The 24,376-nt window shown below is 26.0% G+C and overlaps 1 protein-coding gene across 1 annotated transcript in view; it reads right to left on the bottom strand.

Moving 5' to 3' along the window:
* Positions 1-409: 409 nt before the first annotated feature.
* The window catches only part of LOC100212671 (U4/U6.U5 tri-snRNP-associated protein 1), a 60,175-nt gene continuing 36,208 nt past the window's right edge, over positions 410-24,376 (bottom strand). Inside the window, exons 19-29 of the mRNA XM_065800399.1 lie at positions 15,113-15,191; positions 9,681-9,743; positions 9,468-9,604; positions 8,651-8,726; positions 8,419-8,509; positions 7,733-7,759; positions 7,514-7,537; positions 4,679-4,775; positions 4,497-4,586; positions 1,047-1,171; positions 410-663 (exon numbers count right to left, since the gene is read on the bottom strand). Coding sequence (XP_065656471.1) covers positions 645-663; positions 1,047-1,171; positions 4,497-4,586; positions 4,679-4,775; positions 7,514-7,537; positions 7,733-7,759; positions 8,419-8,509; positions 8,651-8,726; positions 9,468-9,604; positions 9,681-9,743; positions 15,113-15,191 — 828 coding nt within the window. The 3' untranslated portion in view covers positions 410-644. The remainder of the gene's footprint in view (positions 664-1,046; positions 1,172-4,496; positions 4,587-4,678; positions 4,776-7,513; positions 7,538-7,732; positions 7,760-8,418; positions 8,510-8,650; positions 8,727-9,467; positions 9,605-9,680; positions 9,744-15,112; positions 15,192-24,376) is intronic.

Raw genomic sequence — 24,376 nt, 5'->3', positions numbered from 1 at the left:
ATATGTGTATATATCTATATCTATATATATCTATATATATATATATATATATATATATATATATATATATATATATATATATATATATATATATATATATATATATATATATCTATATATATATCTATATATATATCTATATATCTATATATATATCTATATATATATATATATATATATATATATATATATATATATATATATATATATATATATATATATATATATATATATATATATATATATACATATATATCTATAAATATGTATATATATATATATATACATATATATGTATATATATGTATATATATATATATATATATATATATATATATATATATATATATATATTAATAAATTAAATATAAAAAAATAAAGAGATTTCAGAAAGAAAAATTAACATGCATTTGATTGATTTTATAATGTTTGTCTTTTCCTTTTAAGATTTCAACATAATTAATCATAAATTATTATACAACAATTTAAATGTTAATAATCTGCGGACAGGTCATAATCTGCTGATAGCCTGATGATGATGTCGTCTTGTAATTGCAATATGAAACTACCACTGTTATATTAGTGGTCAGGCAAACACAATCAGAAACCATTATGATTTACATATCAATGTACCACAAAAGGATTCATTTCTTCAAACTTCCCCTTAAATAAAAAATGAATAAAAATAAAAAAAACAAAAACATAATTTTATATATATATATATATATATATATATATATATATATATATATATATATATATATATATATATATATATATATACATATATATATATATATATTTAATGCGGTAGTGGTGGAATGCTCGCCTCAAAAGCCAGAAGATTCAAGTTTGATCTCTACCACGCCCCTGGTTGTACCATGCTCAACTTGTTTTTCTGCACAGCAGCCTATTTCTTCAAAGTTTGGGTTTTCGAAGTTATAGAGTTGAGAGAGGGTTGTAATTATAATTAAAGTAGCTTCCTCGACTGTAATAATATAATAATAACAATAATAATATTTACAATACTACAACAATAATTGTACCCTGATAAAAGATTTTTGCCTCCACCACTGAGAACAATATAAGGTGACTGTGAAGCTTTTTGTTTCTCCTTAAACATGGCAGCAGTGTTAAGAGGTGTATCAATTGAACTCATAAGCTGCAATTTCTAAAATTAATTTTAAATACACACATAAATATTTCATAAATGTATATATTAAAAATCATAAACAGAATATTTGACCCAATTTAAAAAAAAACTGGTTTCTGTCTAAAGTTTGTATTAAATAATTTTTGTTGAGAGGGAGGGAGGGGGAAGGGAAGGGGGGAGGGGGGGGGGAAGGGAGTTAAAAAAAGTTTTTATACCATTACTGCTCTGGTGAAGTCTGACAATTATTAATCAAATAAAGAGAAATTCTATTGGATGAAAAAAAAAAATAAACTTAGTCATGAGGTGGATCAAAATTTGCATATTATCGAATATAATAAATTTATAAGGGGAGTTCCCTTTTTAGAAAATTTATAGAATGGGACATTTGTCTTGCATTGTGCATTACACCTGGTTTGTGAGTTTTGAATATTCTGCCTGTTGGTAGTATTTCCTTAAGGAAAAAGAGTTAACTCTATTAACTTAAGGTAGTCTTGTTGTGGAAATGTTTTCTTAGTGAGGCATTGATAAATTATATAATATCATTGATAATTATATAATATCATAAATTATATCATTGATATAATAACCTTATCTTTTTTATAACCTTTTTTTTAAAAAGCTTTTGAAATTTACATACAAACAGATTTTTATTTTACAATAAAAACAACACAACTAATTTTTGTTAATTATGCTCAAAAATGTAACTAATCTACAATGCAACAACTTCCATTTAAGCACTGAAATTTAGAGGAACAAACTTACAGGCAAAATATGGCAAAAAGTAAATTTTTTGTCTTATTTTTATATCATACAGTGGCCTCTAAACAGTTTTACTGAAAAATTTTGGCAAACGTTCTATTGATCATTTTTAATATATACTTTAAGTAACATAATATAAAACTAATTTAAAAGAAATAAATTAAAAGGTGTTACAAGATTACCAATGAAGAAAAAGTTGTTAAACAAAGTAATAAAATATTAGAGTTAAATAATTCTTATGTATAGAAAAACTTTTGAAGCATTCCCATAATATCATAATTTTATTTGTTATGCTATTATCTGTTTTGTAATCATTACTTAATGTTTTATTATCAAGCTACCATATTTTATTTTAAAATGTTTTATTATGACATATATTATTATAAATCTGCCATTATCATATTATTTTATTTAAAAAAAAAATGTTATCATAGAGAAGAAATTATTTACAGAGTGTCTGCCAATATTTTAAGATGAATTTTTCAAATGTTTCAATGATCTTCTACATGTTTTCTCAGATTTTATTTAAAGCTATGAAAACTCAACTTGAGAAAAAAAGAATTAGATTTTCCTTTTGAAAAACGCTCTTCAATCGCAAATATATAAACATTAATACAAGAAACATTTAAAGTACCAAAAAAAGCTCATAAAAATATCTGCCAAATAAAATTTGACATTATATGTATGATATACAACTGATAATTCAAGTAAGTTTGCTTTGCAGAGCCATTTTCCCTAAGTTTTCCAAAATTTATTTCAATTTCACCGACTGTTTTGCAGACATCTGAACTCCCTGACTAACAGACACCATGATTTATGTCATGAGATCATATCATTAAGTTGAATTATTTCTTACAAAAAGTATATAAACACAATATATGCACCAGGCGTTCCTTAATGTTAATATGCAAAATATGTTAACATGTGTACAATGTTAAAATTTTTTATTTGAGCAAGCAGAATAGTAAAAAAGAAAATATTTAACGATTAACAGAATGTTCAACTTGAATTAAAAATCAAAAAAATCTAGTGGAAAGAAGGACCAATCAGTATGCTATAATAGTTTTCTTTGAAGTATGATTATGCTCATCCGTAAAACCACTCAGAGCATAAAACTAAATAATAAAGGTCTTCCACAAATAGAAGTTTATTTTATAAAATTTTTTGAAAGATTTTTTTTTTAAACAAATTTTGCTTACATCACTTTTGAAAAGTCTCTACAAAATTTGGATGGAAAAAAAAGGCTGTTACTTTTAGGCATTTAAAAAATTTATCTTTGCCACACTATTAGGAACAAAATTTCAACTTGATTTTAGGTCGATTACTAGTGGAATATCTTTTTTATTGGTATAAAATAATATTCTCATTTTGGTTATGCACAGCATAAGGTAGTAAGTTGATGAAATAGACTTTACTAGATGATCCAAAAAGAAAAAAAAATACTGTCACATGTTAAAATGCAAACTTAGTCAACAAAAGATATTATTTATATTGCAAACTTAGTCAACGAGGGAGTCTTAGAAATTGAAAACAATTAAGAATCATCAAAAGTATTACTTAAACAAAGAAAATGAAAAAAAACCTTAAAATAAACTCCTGGCTGGTTCTGGTATCTTTAAAATTTTTGTGTACTTTTTATTATAGTATTATTTCTTCTTTTTAAATATTTGTCTTTTTCTTAGAATACAATTTTGTCACAATTAAAAGTGATTGAAGACCACTTTTAATAAGTAAAGAAATATTTTTTTAAGATTAACATTGGCTAATGGACTACCAATTTCCTGTATTTGTTTCAAATATTGTAAAAAAAACTTTTTATATATTGTGAATATAAAAATATTCTTCTCTCATCAGTTTTAATATAGCTTAAAGAGCATATACACCAGTTTACTAGCTGATGTGATAAGTAGGTTAACTGCTAGCTTGTCACAAAAGTTGCTATTTTTTAATTCTCTATTTTAAATAATTGGATAATATTTTATTTATATACATTTTTTTCATTTATATACATTTTTTTCATTTATATACATTTTTTTCAAGTTGCTTTTTTGCTAGTGGCTTATAGAACCACCTTTTAATACAATAACCACCTTTTAGATTATCTTTTAGATAAAAAAATAAACCAATAACTGTTTGCAATCATAAGTGTTTTTAGTGGAGGATCATCTTAAATAATACTTTTATATGTTAATTTTATTTTTCTCAAACAAATTCACTACTAACAAGGCTGCAAGCAACCACTTATGACAGTTAAAAAGCAAGAGAGCAGAAGACTCGAAAAGTTGAAGAATTATGAGAAGAGAGAATTCCAAAGCACTAATGTTTGAGGAAAAAATCTGAAAATATTTTTAAACAAATATTATTGAGGAAAATTGCAGAAAAAAGTTGCAAGTTTGCTGAATGACAAATGAGTGATTTGACATTCAGCAAAACTTCATCTTTTTAATATAACTTTTTAAATTATTATAGATAATGAGTTTTAGTTAATGTGCAATTGATGATAACTTGTTTGAGAATGGCCATGCTAGTATTTGCTTTTAAATAACTAACTTTAATGCAATCAATAAAAAAGTAAAAAATAAACCTTCTCTTCTTTTATTTTATTTGCTCGCTTTTCTGTTTTAAGTTTACCAGATCCTTTACCATGAAATTTGTGTGATAATAAACGAAATGCCTTAAAACAAATAAAAAATTATTAATAAATTTAAATAAACGGAATACTTTTACTTTGTTAAGTAGGAATCTATATAAAAACTAAACGCAAACCTCTTTTTGAGATAATTCTCTGCCTTTGTTATCAACATACTCCAGTTTAACATTTGGTTTGTAATTGGTTTTCTCTTTAAAGGCATAAGGATCGTACCTATAATAATAAAGGATTGTACCTATAATAATAAAGGATCGTATCTATAATAATAAAGGATCGTATCTATAATAATAAAGGATCGTACCTATAATAAAATTCTTAAACTTCAAATTAAAATTTTAAATGTGAGATAAATCATAAAGATGGTGTCACTCATACAAAATGTCTGACCCAAAAAGTGACCCCAAATTTTAAATATACTATAAGTAATATTAAGCATATATACATTAAACAAACATTAAAAAATAATAAAAAAGGAATAAAATAAACAAACAAAAAAAGTACCGATAATAATTATAATAAAGATAAGAAAATTAAGAGTATATTTTAATAATAAGAGATTGTAATGTCAAGAAATAATAATATAAGAATAATATTTCAGAACTTTTTAATTAGAATTTTTTTAAGATGAAGAAAAGATGATAAAAGTATTTTAAGTTGTAGTTTTTTGAATTCATTTTTTTGAACTCATTTAAAAATGCAAACACACCACAATCATGAACATACACACAGACATAAGTAGCAACCAGACAATCTCTAATGGACTTATTATAAAAGGACAAAAATAGACTTCGACAAAGCACTAATTGCAACAATTTTAATTACAACTATCAAAAATGAATTGTCTATAAAAAATGTTTGTCTTTCTAGACAATCATTTTAAAAACGGACACTAAATGAACAGTCTCGATTTTTTAATGAGGTATAGAAGATCTATTTAATATATAATTTGGACTTATAACAAGTAATTAAATTTTCACTGCAGCATCGTTTCAAAAACTGAAAACGAGCACAAAATTAAAAATACAATTTTTCTAACAGAAGTTCATTTTTTAATTTTTTGTCCAGCGTGTGCTGTTGATTAAAAAGTTAATGTCTATTTAAAAACCTCAAAATGGACTATTTTGTGCTCAATTGAAGTTCATTAATTACTCAGTTCAGTTGTTTTTCAATTCTCAGTGAATGTGCGTGAAAATTTATTTTTAAAATGCCTTTTCCAGTTTGGGATTACTTCAAAAAAGTTGAAGGTAAGTTTATCATTTAAAAAATTTTCCTTAGTCACTAAAATCTTTATCACCTTCAATAAAATTATTTTAAAAATATGTGATCAAGGAGTTGTCCTTTATAAAATGTGGATTAGTAAGTAGAAAATTCCAATAGGTGTTAAAATTTATTTAGGTTTGTGAATAAAACAATAGTGAAAAAGAAAAATGTTTTTTACTTTCATTTTATTGATGAATATGTACGCAAGTTTTAAACAATAATTAATCATGGGCAATGATCGTCATTTGGAGTTTTGATGTCATTTCAATATTTTTTTAATATTATAAATTTACTACATAACAATCTTCAAATAATACGGTAATGAAAGATTTCTGGTTTTATGAAATCAAGTAAATTTAGACAAAATCATAGACACCAAATAGACAAAAAATTATGCTTTGTAGACTTATGAAGTGAAAATTATTTTTTAACTGAGCAATCTTAGGACACCATCAAAAATTTGATAGACACAACAAGGACAAAAAATTAAACATTTGTTGTGTCCATTACAACATACAGAATTGTCTATGTCTGTGTTGTAAGTCTATCCATAGACTAGTCTGGTTACTAGACATAAGTATACACTAAAACATCATAAACGCATGTATTGTACACACAGACATAATTATTTACAAACATTAACACCTAACACCATATCAACAGACATAAATATTTACAAACATAAACACCACATACCATATCAACAGACATAAATCAAGTTGCTGATTTATTTATTTTTTAAACAAGTTCTAAATAATAGTCAAAACTGTTTATTATAAATTTGTTTACAGGTGTTTTTAAAATTAATTTAAATTTTGCTAGCTATCAAAGACTCTTCAAGCGAGAAAGTCTTCTGTAACAAAATTTTGAATTACACATATTTTGCATTAGTTCATATACACACATTACACATTTTATATTATTTTTTACTTAATTTTTTTTTTCTAATTTTTCTAAAAATTGGGGTTTTAAGAGTGAATTTACACTCTTAATAAAATCCAAATTAAATTATATTTTAAAAACATGCTGAAATTGAAAAAAGAAATAATAGTTTTGTTATTAAAATAGGGTAGGTTTTGTCGACTTCTTCTATTTTCATTCTTGGTCACAAAAAGATCAACTCATCTGTTTAAAAAAAGTCATAAGCAAGGATTATTTAAGAGCCAGACAATTAAACTTTAAAAATTAAGGCAAAAAATGTACTAGTATATAACATATAACATATGATGTGAAATTATGTTATGATGCTTCATCATAAAGAATATTTTTTATTTTGAAAAAAGCTCTGATTAATCATTTTTAATTTAAGGGGTTATAAAAAGGTTAAGAGGTTATAAAAAAGTTAAGGGGTTATGAAAGGATTAATTGTCTAAGAAACATAATTGTCTTTTTCTTAAACCATCAATAATTATTTTAAAATAGATCGTTAACAATGTACAAAATAAAAACTAATTAATTAAAAATTGATTAAAAATTAAGTAATTAAAAATTAATCAATTAAAATTAATTAATTAAAAATTAAATAATTAAAAACTAATTAAATGAAAATTAATTAAATAAAATAAAAACTAAAATTAATTAAATAAAATAAAAATTAATTAAATAAAAATTATTAAATAAAAATTAATGAAAAGTTAATTAAAAAAAAAAATTATATGTACAAAAAAAAAAAAAAATTTAAAATTTCTTACCTATCTCTATCATATGCTCCTCCACTAAAAAAATATTTAAAAAAATTTATATAAACTAAAAATATTATTTATAAACGATATATAAACAAAAATTTTTAAAAACTGAGGTACTTGATACTCTTTAAAGAGATCAAGATCAAGGTAATTTTTAACAGGATGGTCAAGACTCCAGACTGCCTTTATTGCTTTTCACAAACATTCAGAGTGTTTTAAACTTACCGACTGTATTTAGCTTTTTCTTCATCTCTAAAAATAAAAAAACAGAAAATAAACTATTGTTACTTTAAAGAGTTAACTTTACCTGGTAGTATAAAAAAATACAATACTATTATATATATATATATATATATATTTATATATATATATTTATATATATATATACATATATATATATATATACATATATATATATATATATATATTTATATTTATATATATATATTTATATATATATATACATATATATATATATATATACATATATATATATATATATATATATATATATATATATATATATATATACATACATATATATATATATATATATATATATATATATATATATATATACATATATATATGTATATATATATATATATATATATATATATATATATATATATATATATATATATATACATATATATATATATATATATATATATATATATATATATATATATATATATACACACACATCACACATACACCATACATACATACATACCATACACACACACATACATGTGTGTATGGTATATATGTACGGTATGTATGTATGTATGTATGGTTTATATGCATGGTATGGTATGGTATGGTATGGTATGTATGTATGTATGTAAGTATGTACGTATATGTGTATATATATGAACAAGAAATAGCTGAATTGAAGTAATTTGTACCTTAATTTTTCAATATCAACTTCGGCTTTGGTTTCAGGTAAGTTCAACGGATCAAATTTACGAACTTTTTCATTTCCACTTTTCAAATAACCTGATTAAATATTTGTTATTTTTCTTATCTTGATGTTTCACAATAAATATTAATTTTAAACAAAAATGATATTAACAAATAACAAATAATAAAAAGATAAAATATAAAATTACAGAACAAATGTTAATTAAAATACAAAACCTTTCATGTTTGCAAGTCGAAGTGTTGATGCCATTCCTGATGGTAAAGGCTCTGGTTCCAAAACATCATCATCTATCTAAAATAAAATTCAACTTTTACTTTAAAATACTTTTTTTATTTTTATCTAAACTTAAAATACTTTTACAATAATATAAAAATAATGTGTTAATGTGGGGAAAGAGCTTAAGCGATAATAAGAACAAATTCTTTAATTAAACATTATAATTAAACAAAAGAATTTTTAACTTTTGCAACATATTCAAAATATTTAAATTAAACATTCATAAATATAGTGCTAAAAAATGATCAGGAAATTGCCTCCATTGCAAAGAATTAGAAAATATCATGAATATTTCTTAAAATCAGGGGTGTAAAAACCCTAAAAAGATTTTTGCGTGTCACAAAATAGCTATTTATTTAGGATCTTTACTGTACAAAAACTCCAAAAACGAGAAACTTATGGACTACATTGGGGAAAAATTAAGGACAATTGGTACAAATGGTACAAAAACAAATCAATTTTATCCATGTATAAAATGAAAAATGAAGACACTGAGGTTCAAGAATATTTTTTGACTTTTTTTTTTTGACAAATATTGTATAAAATTCTTTAAACCCTTTTGGAGATCCTAGCCTCTAAAAACAAGGAAAAAAAAAAATTTTTTATGACCTTCAAAACCAACAACAATAAAACTAATGACAACAACAATAAAATTAATGACTAAAAAATAATTAAAAAAAAAAAGCTATAACAAAAAATAATAAAAAATTATATAAAACAAGTAATAAAAACTAATTAATAATAAATGATAAGTACATCATCATTTTTTTTGTCAATCTTTGTTTCATTTTCAGCACTCTGAACACGTTCCCAGCCACCTTTAGTTTCCACCTGGCTAGTTTCTAACTCCATATCTTCATTTTCATCTACTTCATTGTGAGGAGTTTGGGGACCTTTTATTAAAAAACAATTATATATTTATTCTTGATTCATTATAAAAAGGAAAGAAAATTTTATTCAGAATCTTACCAATGGTTGGTATTTCACCTAATGTTCTGCAAAATTCAGAGGTAGAGTCAAGTATAATAGTGCCTGAATTAAAAAAAAAAACACTTAAATTTTATCTACATTAAAAAAACCAAAATTTAACTTTTTTAAATTTATTTATCAGTTGTTTCTTTTATCAGTGGTGTACACTGGATTTTTAGATGTTTGAGTTTTGACACTTACAGGCACTGTGCAAACTCCAAACTTTTGTATGTTTATGCTTATATCAAAAAATAATGTTTTGCAAAGAATTGGGGTGATAGGAGCTTGGGAACAAAAAAACCTTAATTTTTGGGCCAACCCGGCCCTTAACGTGGGAGCAATGAGTTTATAAAATATTTTCTTTACTATTTTTATCTAAATTCATATTCATCAACAAATTTCAAGTTTCATGCAATAATCTCTTAGTGTTCGGTTTTTATGACCCTGCAATGTTTACAGCCCCCTCAAATTGAGGGGGGTTGAAACTTTATATGGTCATAGTTTTTGAAAAATAAAAGATTATAGTATGGAATTTAAAATTTGTTGATGAATATAAATTTAGATAAAAATAGTAAAGAAAATATTTTATAAACTCATTGCTCCCACGTTAAGGGCCGGGTGGGCCCAATTCTTTGCAAAACATTCTTTTTTGATATAAGCATAAACATACAAAAGTTTGGAGTTTACACAATGCCTGTAAGTGTCAAAACTCAAATATCTAAAAATCCAGTGTACACCACTGTTTTATATATATATATATATATATATATATATATATATATATATATATATATATATATATATATATATATATATATATATATATATATATATACAGCACCGGAAATAACAGCCAATCAGCAATCAATAATAGTTTACTTTAAAAAAAAAATGATGTTTTGATTCTCCAACACTAATTCTAGAAATCAAATTTGATCGACAAGAATTGCAAGGCAAACTTAATGATAGAAAATTTAAAAACCCAAAAACAGAAAATTGAAATTATTAAGTTAGGAACTAAATATTTTTGATTAGTGAAATAAAAATAGTTTTGAGACCTTAAATCTTAAGGTTACAGTATAAAAAAAACGAAAATACATTATGATAAAAAAAGCAAAGATTTTAGATTGGCAAAAATGTAGTCAGTGATGATAATTTTTTTTTCTAACTTTAAAATCAAAAAACTTTAAATACTTTAAAGAAAAAAAAAACTACCTAATGTTAATGAATTTTTATGAATGAATTGAACTTTTTGAATGAAATTTGAAATAATAACTTGAAATGCTAACATTTTAAGTTTAATTAATAAATATAGCAATCACAAACTGGGATAGGGATTGGTATTTTTGGCTTTTGTATTGTAGTCCTATTATATTGCAATATTGACTAGCATGAGATAGAGTGCAGGCGGTGAGATCTGTTGCAAAGACACGCTCTTGACGAGTGGCGTTAGTGCAGGTCTTGGGCTCTCTGAAACCTCATTGGTGATTGCAGTGCATTCACCAATGAGGTTTCATTCAATGAGGAGGGGGATCACCATTCATCCACTACTTAATTCTAATTGGTTATTATGGCATATCCAATTTTTTTACCTCTTACACCTCAGAATTATAGCGCTCCGTGAGCTTTATATTATGAATTTGTTACATTAACAACATTTATATACTTTTATGTTACACAGGTGATTATCGGTTTTCAATTTATTATCTAGAGTTTAAACCATAAATAGTACCACATTTATTAGTCTATTTTTTCTTTATGCTGCCTGAATTACCATTTATCATCATTTTACTTAATATTTTGGTATCAAATTATTTTATCTTGTTTTTGTATGGTGCGATAATTTTAGCCATGGTTGCCATTAATAAACCAGTGGATCTATATTAATTTCTTTACTCAAAGACCAATGTTTTATCATTTGTTTAGGATGACTAGAGTGTGAGTTATTGTTCACCCTATCCCTGAGTCCTAAAATTTTATTCCCCCCACAAAATAGTCTTTACATCCATTTGTGATTCTTACCCAATGACATCATCTACAATCTACTTCTATTTTCATATCTCCCAGGTCTACATAACTGGATGGTCACTTTTTGCAATCATTGTTGCATAAACAATAAAAAAATGTAGTCAGTGATGATAATTTTTTTTCTGACTATCAAGTCAAAAAACTTTAAATACTTTAAAGAAAAAAAACAACTACTTAATGTTAATGAATTTTTATGAATGAATTGAACTTTTTGAATGAAATGAATTTGAAATAATAACTTGAAATGTTAACATTTTTTTAAAAGTCTAAATAATAAATAAAGCAATCATAAAAATTTACAAGGGTGCGCAGGTTATTGCAGAAAAAAATAAATTTGAATATGTTAAAAACCATTTGTATTTCAGCACTGAAAATTTGATCACAGAAAAATAAAACGTTAATCTATATATAAAGTTCAATGTTGTTTAATATAACCTCCTCTGGAATCTACTACACTCTTCAGACGCACAGGCACTGCATTACAGCTTCGGCACACCATGTCTAAACACAGATTCTTCCATATCTTTTAGTTGTCTACAGGGACAAAAAAACCTTCTCAATCGAGCCTGAGCCCAACAGATACAATGACAGAGTTCTAGGGAAACCTAGAAGAACAGTTCCATTGAAAATTTGGACTATACCAAGCAGACAGCACCCTATAGGAGTGATGGTATGGGGTGGCATTTGTTCAAATAGCTCTAAAACTCCACTTGTCTTTGTTCCCAAAGGTGTCAAAGTGAACCAAACAACTTATGTTGACTTTGTAAAAGCTAACTTGTTGTTTTGGGCCCAGAAGAAGTTCGGTAATAATCAATGGGCCTTCATGTAAGATTCTGCACCTGCTTACAGTGCCAAGAAAACCATGGCCTTTCTTCAAGAGAGTATTCCTCACTTGTGGTCGCTGGAGATAAAGATTAATATTTTATTTATCTGTGATCAAATTTTCAGTGATATATAATACAAATAGTTTTTAACATATTCAAACTTTTGCTTAAATTGTTTAATAATCTCAAAAGTTTGAGATTATTAAATGTCAAAACGATGTAATAGTTTTCATTTTAAGTTTTTATTTACTAGGGATGTGGTGGGAATCAAACTCTGTCTTCTCCTTTACAGAGCAAATGCCCTGTCACTACACTAACAGAGTTTATACACTCTTTAAACTCTTTCAAAGCACTAAAAAAGCAATTAATTACTATATGTATAATTACAACAAGAAGAAAAACTAAACCATTGATACTAGTAATTATGTTTTTTTTATAAAAGTTTATCTATTTAAATATTTATTATTTACTTATAAATTTATAACTTATGATTTATGTATTTATTATAAAACTATTACATTTTTATCATACAGTGATACTTGTGACATGATAATATATTAACTGTATTTATAATTATATTGATAGTGTCATATATTTTAAAACTTTAAAAATTGTTTTCATAAATATTGAAACATATACAACAAATATATGAAATATGTATTTAGTATATATTTTAATTTCTTTTTTTATGTATAATTTATAAATTATTATGCCTATTGCATAATTATGTTAATAAAGTATATTTTAAAGTTTGTTTATAAACTTATAAATAAAATTTCCTTTCATAAGTTAATTAAATATATATTTCAATCCTCCAGAAGCCTGTCAGTCAGAAAAAAATTATCAGTTCAACATAATTCTCATGAACTATAAATCTATAAAACAAGAATCATTAACACAAATACATTGAGATTAAAAAATGGAATGAGTATATGTAATACGCTCATTTCAGTTTTAAATTTAAAAAAATCAACTGTAACCAACTTGCTGGCATGCTTGCGATAGAAAAAGCATCCAAACTATTACTGTGATTAGAGTAATAGTTAGGATTAGATACAATAAAAATATTTTATAAATAGTGTCAACATATTCATATAAACGACAAACAAGATTTTTTTCTGCAACAAAATTAAAAGCATAAAAATAAAGTTGAATTTAACTAAATTTTAACTTTATTTTTACGAAAAAAATACTTATGATAAAAATGTATGTTATAAATTGAATGTAATTGAATATAATTTTTTGTGCAATGTTTTTTCCACTATCATAGATTCTTTAACTATTGTGATGATTTTAGGTTGCACAGGTTGTTTATTTTCTTACAGTTTTGATCGGTTAACATAATTCGAATGAGGTATCTATTACAGCGTTAGAGTTTATTGAAGACTCTATTGTGTTTTGTTGATTTTTTAAAGAAAAAATTTCAATAAGGTATATTGCTTTCTGATTGTCTTGGGTTTATTTATGCTAAAAGTACCCATTGGTTTTAAATGTAATAAAAAAAGAAATTTATTATTATTTTTTGTTTGCATATTTAGTTGTTTTATTTTTATTTTTGTGTTTCTGTTAGAATTTTAATTTATTGTGTTTTTATGTCTTCTTTTGGTTAGTGATTTATTTTGTTATTTTTATTTATATTGTATAGTAGAACTACACTTTTAATATTATATCGTCAAAAAAATATTTGTGCTTTACAAATTTGGGAATGGTTGGGTTCTGGCTGTTTGTAGTGAGTCCTTTTTTACTGCAGTATGGATTAGGCGTAAGTCACATAAAGTAAGTAAAGCATAAGTGACGATGACGTTTTTCTGATGGGATAAACTAATTATTAGTGCTGATCCGCATTAAACACCAGTAATAATAAACGCGACTCTGAGGAGATGTTTATTACTAAATCACTACACAAATTATGTTTACACATTAGCATTAACATTTTTTTCCATTCTTAGGCCTTACATTGTTGTATGCATACTTTTTATTTTGTAGTCAATATATTTTTTGTATGTTTTTGTTTGGTGATATATTTGTTGTATATCTTTGTTCATCCTAAGTTTTTATAAAAACATTTTTTTTTATTTTCTTAATTATTGTAAGTATTGTCTGTCTTTCATTGCCTGTCTTATTTTATCATCATATGAGTATATTTTTAAAATATACTTCAATTAATCTTTATTTTTGTCTTGACAACTGTTAAAATAAGCTTTGTTCGAAAAATAACTCTTCATATTCTAAAGTACTTCATTTTCCCCTCAGGCGTTCACTGCTCGTGTGTGACTATTTAGCAAATTTATATGCCAAAGCTTTTAAGTAAAACAAGAATCATTAACATAAACACGTTGAGATTAAAAAATAGAATGAGTATATATAATATGCTCCTTTCAGTTTTAAATAGAAAAAAAAATTATAATAAACATAAATAGATCCAGACCTTATTAAAATATCTGTTCTATACTGTTTAAAAAGCCTTGTATAGAACTAAATGACACTTTTATATTATAATTTTGAAGAGTTTTTATCAGAACTGTATTTGTATTTACAAAAACAATATTGACAGATATTTGAAAAATTATAAAAAATTGCCTTTGTTTTTCTTCCTAGATCTGCTAGCAGAAGATTGTTCATTTTCAGGTTGAGGTTGTTTACGAATAATTGTTGCCATCTAAAGTTTTAATTTAAATTATTAAAAATTTTATTTTATTTCTGGTTGTTGTTAAATTAAAAATTTCATTCAAATAATGATAAAACCATTTAAAAACTTTCTACACAAATAAAGTTTATACATACATACATACATATATATATATATATAAACTTTATTTGTATATCTATGTATGTATGTATGTATATACATACATATATATATATATATGTATGTATAAACTTTATTTGTATATCTATGTATGTATGTATGTATGTATATACATACATATATATATATATATATGTATGTATGTTTGTATGTATATATATATATATATATTTATATATATATGTATATATATATATATATATATATATATATATATATATATATATATATATATATATATATATATATATATATATATATATACATATATATATATATATAAACTGTATCTGAACCAAGTTGACTATGTTACGGAAATATTTCATTCGGAAAAATGAAATGCTTCACTGAATCGGGTTTTGTCTCACATGCCCATAAATTTTTAAAATAATGTCAAACATTTCGCAGCGTATCAACTTAAATTGAACTGGGAGTTAAATAAAATGGCGAAGCAACTGTAGCAAAAGTCAATCTGTCATATTTTGAAACAACTCTATACATACCCCCGATAATTTTTTATATATTGAGCCTATTTACGCCCAATCTTTTTATTAACAAGGAGGTCTTACGTAGTGACTAAAAGTCATCAAGCAAGAACCTGTAGCAAAAAAAAAATTGTGTAGCAAAGACAGAAATTCTGTAAAATATCCACTCTCCGTTAATAAAACTTTTTTTAATAGTGGGTAACAAACATTAAATGAAGAGGTTTTATAATTATAAAGACTAAACAGCACCGTCTGTTGGTTTATTTATTTAGCCTATTATGAAAATGGTGAAATTTGTTTATGTTTATGAAAAATGGTGAGATGTGTTTATTGCTGTTCTATGAGTTATTTATCATTAAAGAAGTCAAACGGTTTAAAAACGTTTTAAAAAATTGATAGATTTCCCAGAGACAAAGAGAACAAAACACGTTGGAGAGAACGTTTACCTAATGCGAGTTTTAAAACGTCTAGCAATACTTTATTGTATGATCTGATTGACATCAAAACTTCAAAAAGGTTAACTTAAAATGCACAATTTTCCTCTCTGATAGATTTTTAGTTTATTCTAAAATTGCAAGGAATCTTCTACTACTTTTTTTTAATTTGGAAATTTCTACTAGGAAATTACTACTATTATTCTCTGTGACAAGGTGTATGTTACAAAAATGTTATTGTATCAGGAAGTTGCTGTTTTTGGAAAACCAATGATATAAATTCTCTTTCGAAAATGATTATAATATAGATATAAATCAATGTAATAAACATCTTTCCATGTTATTGACGCATTTTTGATCAAGATGGAAAGACTAGTATTTAAAGAACCTGCACGAATATCATAAATCTTCCAAAATTAAAGGCTCAGCTCTAATTAAAAATTACAATACAGTTTTATTAAACGATTCCCATAGGGATTGTCTAATAAAACTGTATCAAAGGAACTTTCTACTACTTTTTTTTTTTAACTTCTACTAGGAACTATTGTTTCCTTTGACAAGGTGTATGTTATAAAAATGTTATTGTATCAGGAAGTTGCTGTTTTGGGAAAACCATTGATATAAATTCTCTTTTGAAAAGTATTTTAGATGTTATAATAGCTTGTAATACAAGTTATATGTTTGATGGTCCTAAATTTCTTTTGAAAATGTTGTGAAAACCTGTAAACATATAAAATTCCTAATTTTTATGTAATCAAATTCGTTTAACTTTAAAATCAGTAAGAAAGTCAAATAGCAAAGCAAAGGCAATTAAATGTGATAAAATCTAACTTTAACATTTAATGAAAAACCTTGGTTAACTACAAATAGAACTCTTTTGTGGTTTGATTTTTGTCCACGTTATCAAAAACACACAAAATAATGGGCTCGAAAAGCAAAACCTTTTTCTTCTTACTCTTACTTCTTCTTAATCAACCTAAAACTTCTACTATCTCAAGCATTAACAAGACTGGTGATTTTATTAAACTTGCTTTCACATAATGGAAAACTTTTCATCTAAAAAGTGTGGGCATATATTTTAGGTTCAATAATGATCAAAAAGCTTCCTCAGAGATGTAAACGATAAACAAAGAAAGTTTGTTTCAGATTTTGGCGATACAGCATTATGCATGAAAAAAGTCAGAAAATAGGCATAAAATATTAACACATGTCACATGGCATTTTGCAAATTATTCACGTTAAGAAATAGTCTAGCTGATTAAAATGCTATTAAGAGAAACACTTTTGTTACAAATATGTTATGTTAGGAAAATTTGTTGCAGAACTACTTGAAACAGAATTTAGAAATTTAAGAAAAGTATCGTTAGACATATTTTTTAAGTTTTCTTCGAAACCAAAGAAGTCTCTTGTTTACATTAACATGTATATTGAAATTATGATTTGCTTAACAAATATGAAATTTTGCCAGTACAATGTTTTATTTTTTTAAACTTTGGTCAATATCTAAAATCATTTGAAATAGGTGGATTAAAATGTCCTTTTGACAATACTGTTCAATGGCTTTTCTTCAATTTGATCAAAAATAAAGTTTATTTGACTTCTATATTCAATACTTTTATGCTTTAATGCATTACTTAATTGAAATTGAGTATTATCGTCACAATATACTTTCCTATATTCATTTATAAAAAACTGAAAACTTTCTACATCCAAATCAAACAAAAAACTATGTTGTTTTAAACAAAGAACGACCGTATTAAGTTTGTCTTGTTAGGTTGACATTTATTCATTGACACTTTTGTTTTTATTATTTGCTGACATTTGTTGATAGTATCGTTGTTAATTGTAATATGCCAGGAGTTTGCTATTTTGGGATTTTAAAAGCATTCCTTATTTATTTAAAGCAATATATTTTTATTGAAACGTTTATTTGAAATTTTTTATTTGATTCGAAACCTGTTTCTTTTTTTCATTATTTGACAAAAAGTTTATTGTAATGAAGTATATTATTAAAAATATGAAAATATTAATAAATTGTTTTTATGAATTTATATAAATCATTGAAGTGTCTATTTTAATTTTCAGATATTTTATAAGGTAAGCCATTAAATAAAGTATGTGTTTTAAAACAAATTTTAATTAAATAAAAAAATTGAGTTTTAAACAAATTAAGATTAAATTTGTCATTTTTATTTTCAAATATCAATCTCCAATTTTTTTGCAGACCAAAACATTTTAACAACCGCAAATATTTTGTTAATTTAAATATTATGCCAAATAAAACATTGACTGACAATAGGAACACCAAGAATCAAATTTAAGTACATCAACTGAGAATAAGGGTTCGTTTAGGGTTTTAGTCATGATTAAAAGCCATAAAAAACAAGTAAACTATCATTTCGTTAAAAAGTATTCAGTTTAACTCGATAGTTTTAACGTCGCGTAAATCAGGTAATGTTCTTCCGCTCTTAATGGATGAAAGAAGAAAGTAGTGGTAGGGGATCTCATGCATCACTACAAGCCACTGTACATCCAAGGCTGGCGCAAATGGTGTGTGATTCCCTCCCCCCATCCCCTATCAATGAATTTTGTTTCATTATGCCTGCAAATTTAGCTCTTTTAAACCAGCAAATTGAATATGTAGATTAGGGCGGGTCATACTTTTTTTTTTTAGAGTTGCTAACCTGGTCTAAAAAGTTGCTCTTTTTTTTTTACTTTTTTTTTTTAGCTAACCTGGCTATGGTCTAAAAAGTTGCTCTAGGTGCTACTTATTGTAAAAAGGCCAAAAACATTTAAAACAATAGGTGTCTTGTACTTGCAACTTTACCGCAAAGATTTACCCTTTAATGGCTTATAGCTGAAAATATAAGAAATTCATCAAGCACTTAATATGATACAGAGGCCATATCCATGGCTAGCGCAAAAAAGTATTTTTTTGGAGGTTTTATAAGCATTTTTTGCTTACTATAAAAAAAAGTTAAAAAAAAAGATGCACCCCCTTAAATGCAGCCCTGTCAACGATAAGGGGGTGTTATCGACGTCGAAACATAAAATTCACTTAAATGGTGAAGTTCTAGATATTATTAGTTCAATGAAACAATATAATCAAACGTAATTTACAAAAAGTCTGATTTACAGCTAACACTAGGTAGTTCTGTTCTTGATGCAGTACACTGTAAAATCATTCCATGTCGCGATTCATGCCCAAAAACGGTTGAGCTTGCTGCAGAGATATCTTGGATAGCACGCTCAACTGCCTGAGAGTGACAGGGTATACCAAAAATGAAATCAAACTGACAGTGTTGAAGTTTTTCACTTTCAATAGCTGCTAGCAACGGTGGTGGTGTGAGGTTAGCTGTAGTCCAGTCAATCATATCAACGTAAGTCAAAGCATTGGCGTTTAGCTTGATACTTGACTTATCAAAAACACGCACAGAGGAACTACACGAAGTACTTCTCAAATTAATTATTTTTTCACAACAGAAATGTCGCACAGAATCATCATTGTCACAAACACCAGAAAGAAGAATGTTTTCGGAGTGGGCAAAGTAGTTGTTGTTCTGCAACACAGGCTCTAATATTTTCCAATCTTCTGCTCCAAGCTCATGACACTGCTTCAGCAAGTAAAAAAAGTTCTTTGCACGATCAGCGCAAGAAGGATGACTCTTGATATTGAACCATGAAGGAGCGTAAACATTTACTATAAAGCGTACAATTTTGTATAGTGATGGGGAACAGACTTCTTTTGACATATACAATCTCAAAATTCTGTTGGCTTTTGTCAGCCACCTAGCATGGTTTAAATTTCCTGGCATTGCGTTCTGTAAAGACCTAATTTCATCACTATTTGTATAACCTTGCTGCACTGCTAAGCATGCTCTAAGAAGATATATTTGATCTGTACTTAGACTGTTCTTAACCTCATCATTAATCTCAACCACTTTTCCTAACATAGCTTTAAACTTTGAAATTGGTAAATCCTTGGGGTCAAAGTCTAGCGCACTCATAATTACACCACTGGAACTACTAGGACCTCTTGTACATCCTCCATCAATAGCAGAAATGTATTTCCGAAATGGTAGTTCATTAGCATGCAACAGGCAAACAAGCCATTGCAGTGGTCTTACATCGCCTTTCTCTAATTTTCGAATCACACCATTTCATTTGCCTGTATTGGTTACTGTATCGTCACAAACAACTGCTAGTAGCGTACTTGCTGAATTTGTATTTGCAATTATCGATAATATCTCATTTGCAACGTCAACTGCTTTACCTATTTCTGGCATTACATGATCAATGTAGTTATTGTTTGGAAATGATACAATAACATAATGTTCTTCCTTTATGCTTCTACGTATACCAGACTTCTCAACAAAAGTTAAGTCTTTCTTCCCATCAAATCCAATACAAATTAGTTCTTGCATCTCGGCAGCATGCTTAGAAACTTGTTTCTGCCGCCAAAGACCTCTCTGACGTCTAAGTTTTGCAGGATCTATTGCAGTTTCTGTCGACAATAGCTTCATATCTTTAGCACTGCATTCACTACAAGACAAGCTTCTCTGTTACTAATCTTGCATCTGTCCAAAGCTTTGCACAACTCCGGATACTGTTTCATGTTTCTGGGTGCTGCAACACCATCATCAGACTCACCACTATTTCATAATCAAGAACTTCATCACCCATGTTTAGTTGAAGTTCTACGTCCTCACCACCATCATCATCAGCATCATCACTCATGTTGTTGTAGATATAATTTATTTTTGTCTCATATTTTATTTTCTGATTGCGCTCAAATTTTAAACGTTTGACTGCTCTCATTTCTTTCTTCTGCAACATACCTGTAGCTTTTATATCTATAGCACCTATATACATTTTCCTTTCAGTTTTTTGGTCCAACCAGAAAGACCATTCTGTTGGAGGTATTTTATGCGACAGTGGACAAATACATTGTGAATTCTCTTGTATACCGCTGTCAACACATTTATAAGTACATATATCAAATACAGTTTGTAATGATTTCAAACAGTCTTGGTAGTTGATGGATGTCTTCTTAGAACTGGGATATTTAGCAAGACCCTTAACTTTATCAATCAACTTCTTTATACGATTGACTACACTCTTTGTGTCCATTACTGGGATACTCGCAGTGTTGTAGATACTTACAACTTCATGTGCTACAGCTGTCACTCTCTTCTGCATACAATCATATTTGTTGTGCTTTAAGTAGTAGTCATACAGTCTGTAAACATCACTAGATGTAGGAAGTTGATTTTTTTTTATAACTGCAGGCTGCCCCAGAACTGAGTGTTTAGTCCCAAGTCTTGTGCTGACGGACGCCATTTATTAATACTCAATACAATGGAAACCAACTTGTCCAAACAATATCATATAACAATTAGAAAAGATTGATTATAAACAACTGATTGAAATAAACCCTGTTGTAGCAAGAATCAATTACCACTTTTTTTAAACAATCTAAAATATAAAACAGAACATGTTAAACACATATATTACCGTAATACAGGGTTTGATGAGAGTAAATTTACGATATGCTAGGATTACTTTTGGTTGAGTTAAGGTAATGTATGATTAATTTATGGTTACTTAGACTTATCTAATCTCATTTCATGTACCAGCGAATGTAATATAAACTAAACGCAGTGAACACTAATAAGAATATGCCTTTATAAAATTGATATATGTTTTCACATTATTTCCACAAGTTGCAAGTACTTACTGAGCTTAAAATTTAAAAAATCTTATGGTCCCTAGATTTTGGACCAATAGAACAACTTTTTATGCTATAGCCACACAAAAAAAAAAAGTATGACCCGCTTTAATGTAGATCATATTGTACAGTTGGCAAACTTGGACTTTTTGTGCTGTCGGCAAATGTGAAAAGTGACGACATTTTTTTTTTTTTTTTAAGACCAAAAAATACTTATGGCATTTTTACTACAGTCAATAAAAATCCTGGATCTGCCCCTGATATGTATATAAATATATATGTATATATATATATGTGTGTATATATATATATATATATATATATATATATATATATATATATATATATATATATATATATATATATATATATATGTATATGTATATGTATATGTGTATATATATGTGTGTGTATATATATGTGTGTGTATACATATATATATATATATATATATATATATATATACATATACATATATATATATATATATATACATATACATATATATATATATATATATATATATATATATATATATATATATATATATATATATATATATATATAAAAAGTGCTCCTCCATTTCCTGAATAAAATAGTATAAAAATTTTGGAATAAGAAATATTTTTAGTGGTCCCAACTGACCCTTGAATATTTAATGGACCCCTAATATTATCTTACAAAAAATGTTTCAAAAGTATGTCAACCTGGTACTCAAAAAAAGCAAAATTTTATAAAATTTTTATTAAAAAAAAAAAAAGTCATTGACAAAACATTATATTTCATAATAAAAACTCAGATGTCACATTTATTTTGGGAAAAAAAATTGTAAGACGGCTAATTTCATTTAATAGAGTTACTTTTGCAATGAGTAAAAAAGAGTTATAAATATATTTGTTTTTCTTTGGAATCAAATTTAAAAAAAAAAAAATTATTGCAGTTATGTAGATCCTGACGTAAATAATTTTGTTTTTATTGTTTGATTTTTGATTTTATCAACAAATAACTAACAAATTATAATATAATTTGTTAGTTATTTGTTTTTTACTCTTACTTTTAAAACCTCATTTCATTGAAATATATAGTTTTTTCAGTCTCCTGTAAAATTTTTCTTTTTACACAAGTGAGATATTACCTGGCCAAGACGATATATATATATATATATATATATATATATATATATATATATATATATATATATATATATATATATATATATATATATATATATATATATATATATATATATACTATAGCTTATCTAGATAATAAATTGTTACTATCTTTTTAGCATACAGCATTTTAAAAAAAGTAGTAAAAAAAAAACAAAGAATAATTAAAGAAAAGATTGCTACCCTATGCCAAACCCTCAGTTGATCTAGTGACACTTCTTTGCGGCAACAGGCTATAAGATAGTTGATGTATATACTGAAGTCCCTGGCAGCAGGCTATTTCAAGTGGGATCAGAGATTTATCTAAACACTTATGCCTGAGATGAAGTTCGAAGTTAATGTGATATTTTTTGATTTTGAGTAATATTACATACTGTAAAAAGCATTTTACAACTATATAAAGTTTGAACTCCTTCAATATGAGGGGGTTTAAACTCTTTCAATATGAGGGGATCATAAATTTTTTAAGATCATAATTTTTGAATATCAAGAGAAATTTCATGAAATTTAAAATTTATCAATGAATATAAATTTAGTTAAGAATAGTAAAAAAAATTTGCTCGTACACTGGGGTCATTGTGGCTTAAATTTTAGGACTTTTTTACTTCCAAGCTTTAATCATGGCATTTTTTTGCAATGATTATCCTTACATTATATAAGTATAAACATATAAATGTTTGGAGTTTGTTCCATGTCCGGAAGTTATTACAAATATCAAAAAATGCTGCAACCGACCCTGTAATAGGAGGAGTTTGTTTAAAATTTTATCCAAAAATAAAAAAAGCTAAGTTAAGAATTGACATAGCTGATATAATAACAAAGTCTGACATAGTCTGATATAATGACACTCTAAGTCTGACAAGGTCTGATATCGGTTTTAGATACAGCAATCCATAATTTTGCTAAAAAAATGAAATGCAGATCAACCTTGTCTTAACAAAATTGTTCTATTTAACAATGTGTTTATCATTCATAAATTTTTTGTAGACTCTTCTGTGCAAATTAAATTTTTTTTTACCTTGCTGTTTCATAATGATTTTTGAAAATTTTTTTTACCTTGTGTTTTTTATAAAAATGATTTTGATATTTTTACAAAACTTCGACTAAAATGACACTGATTACACCATCCCAACCACTGATTACATCAAGATACCATCCCATGACTTAAATGACATAATATTGAAAAACTTTTTTTTTAATAATATTAGAGAGCTGT

Source organism: Hydra vulgaris, chromosome 06 (genome assembly GCF_038396675.1).
Source record: "Hydra vulgaris chromosome 06, alternate assembly HydraT2T_AEP".
Lineage (NCBI taxonomy): Eukaryota > Metazoa > Cnidaria > Hydrozoa > Anthoathecata > Hydridae > Hydra > Hydra vulgaris.
This window is presented reverse-complemented; position numbering and strand designations above follow the sequence as displayed.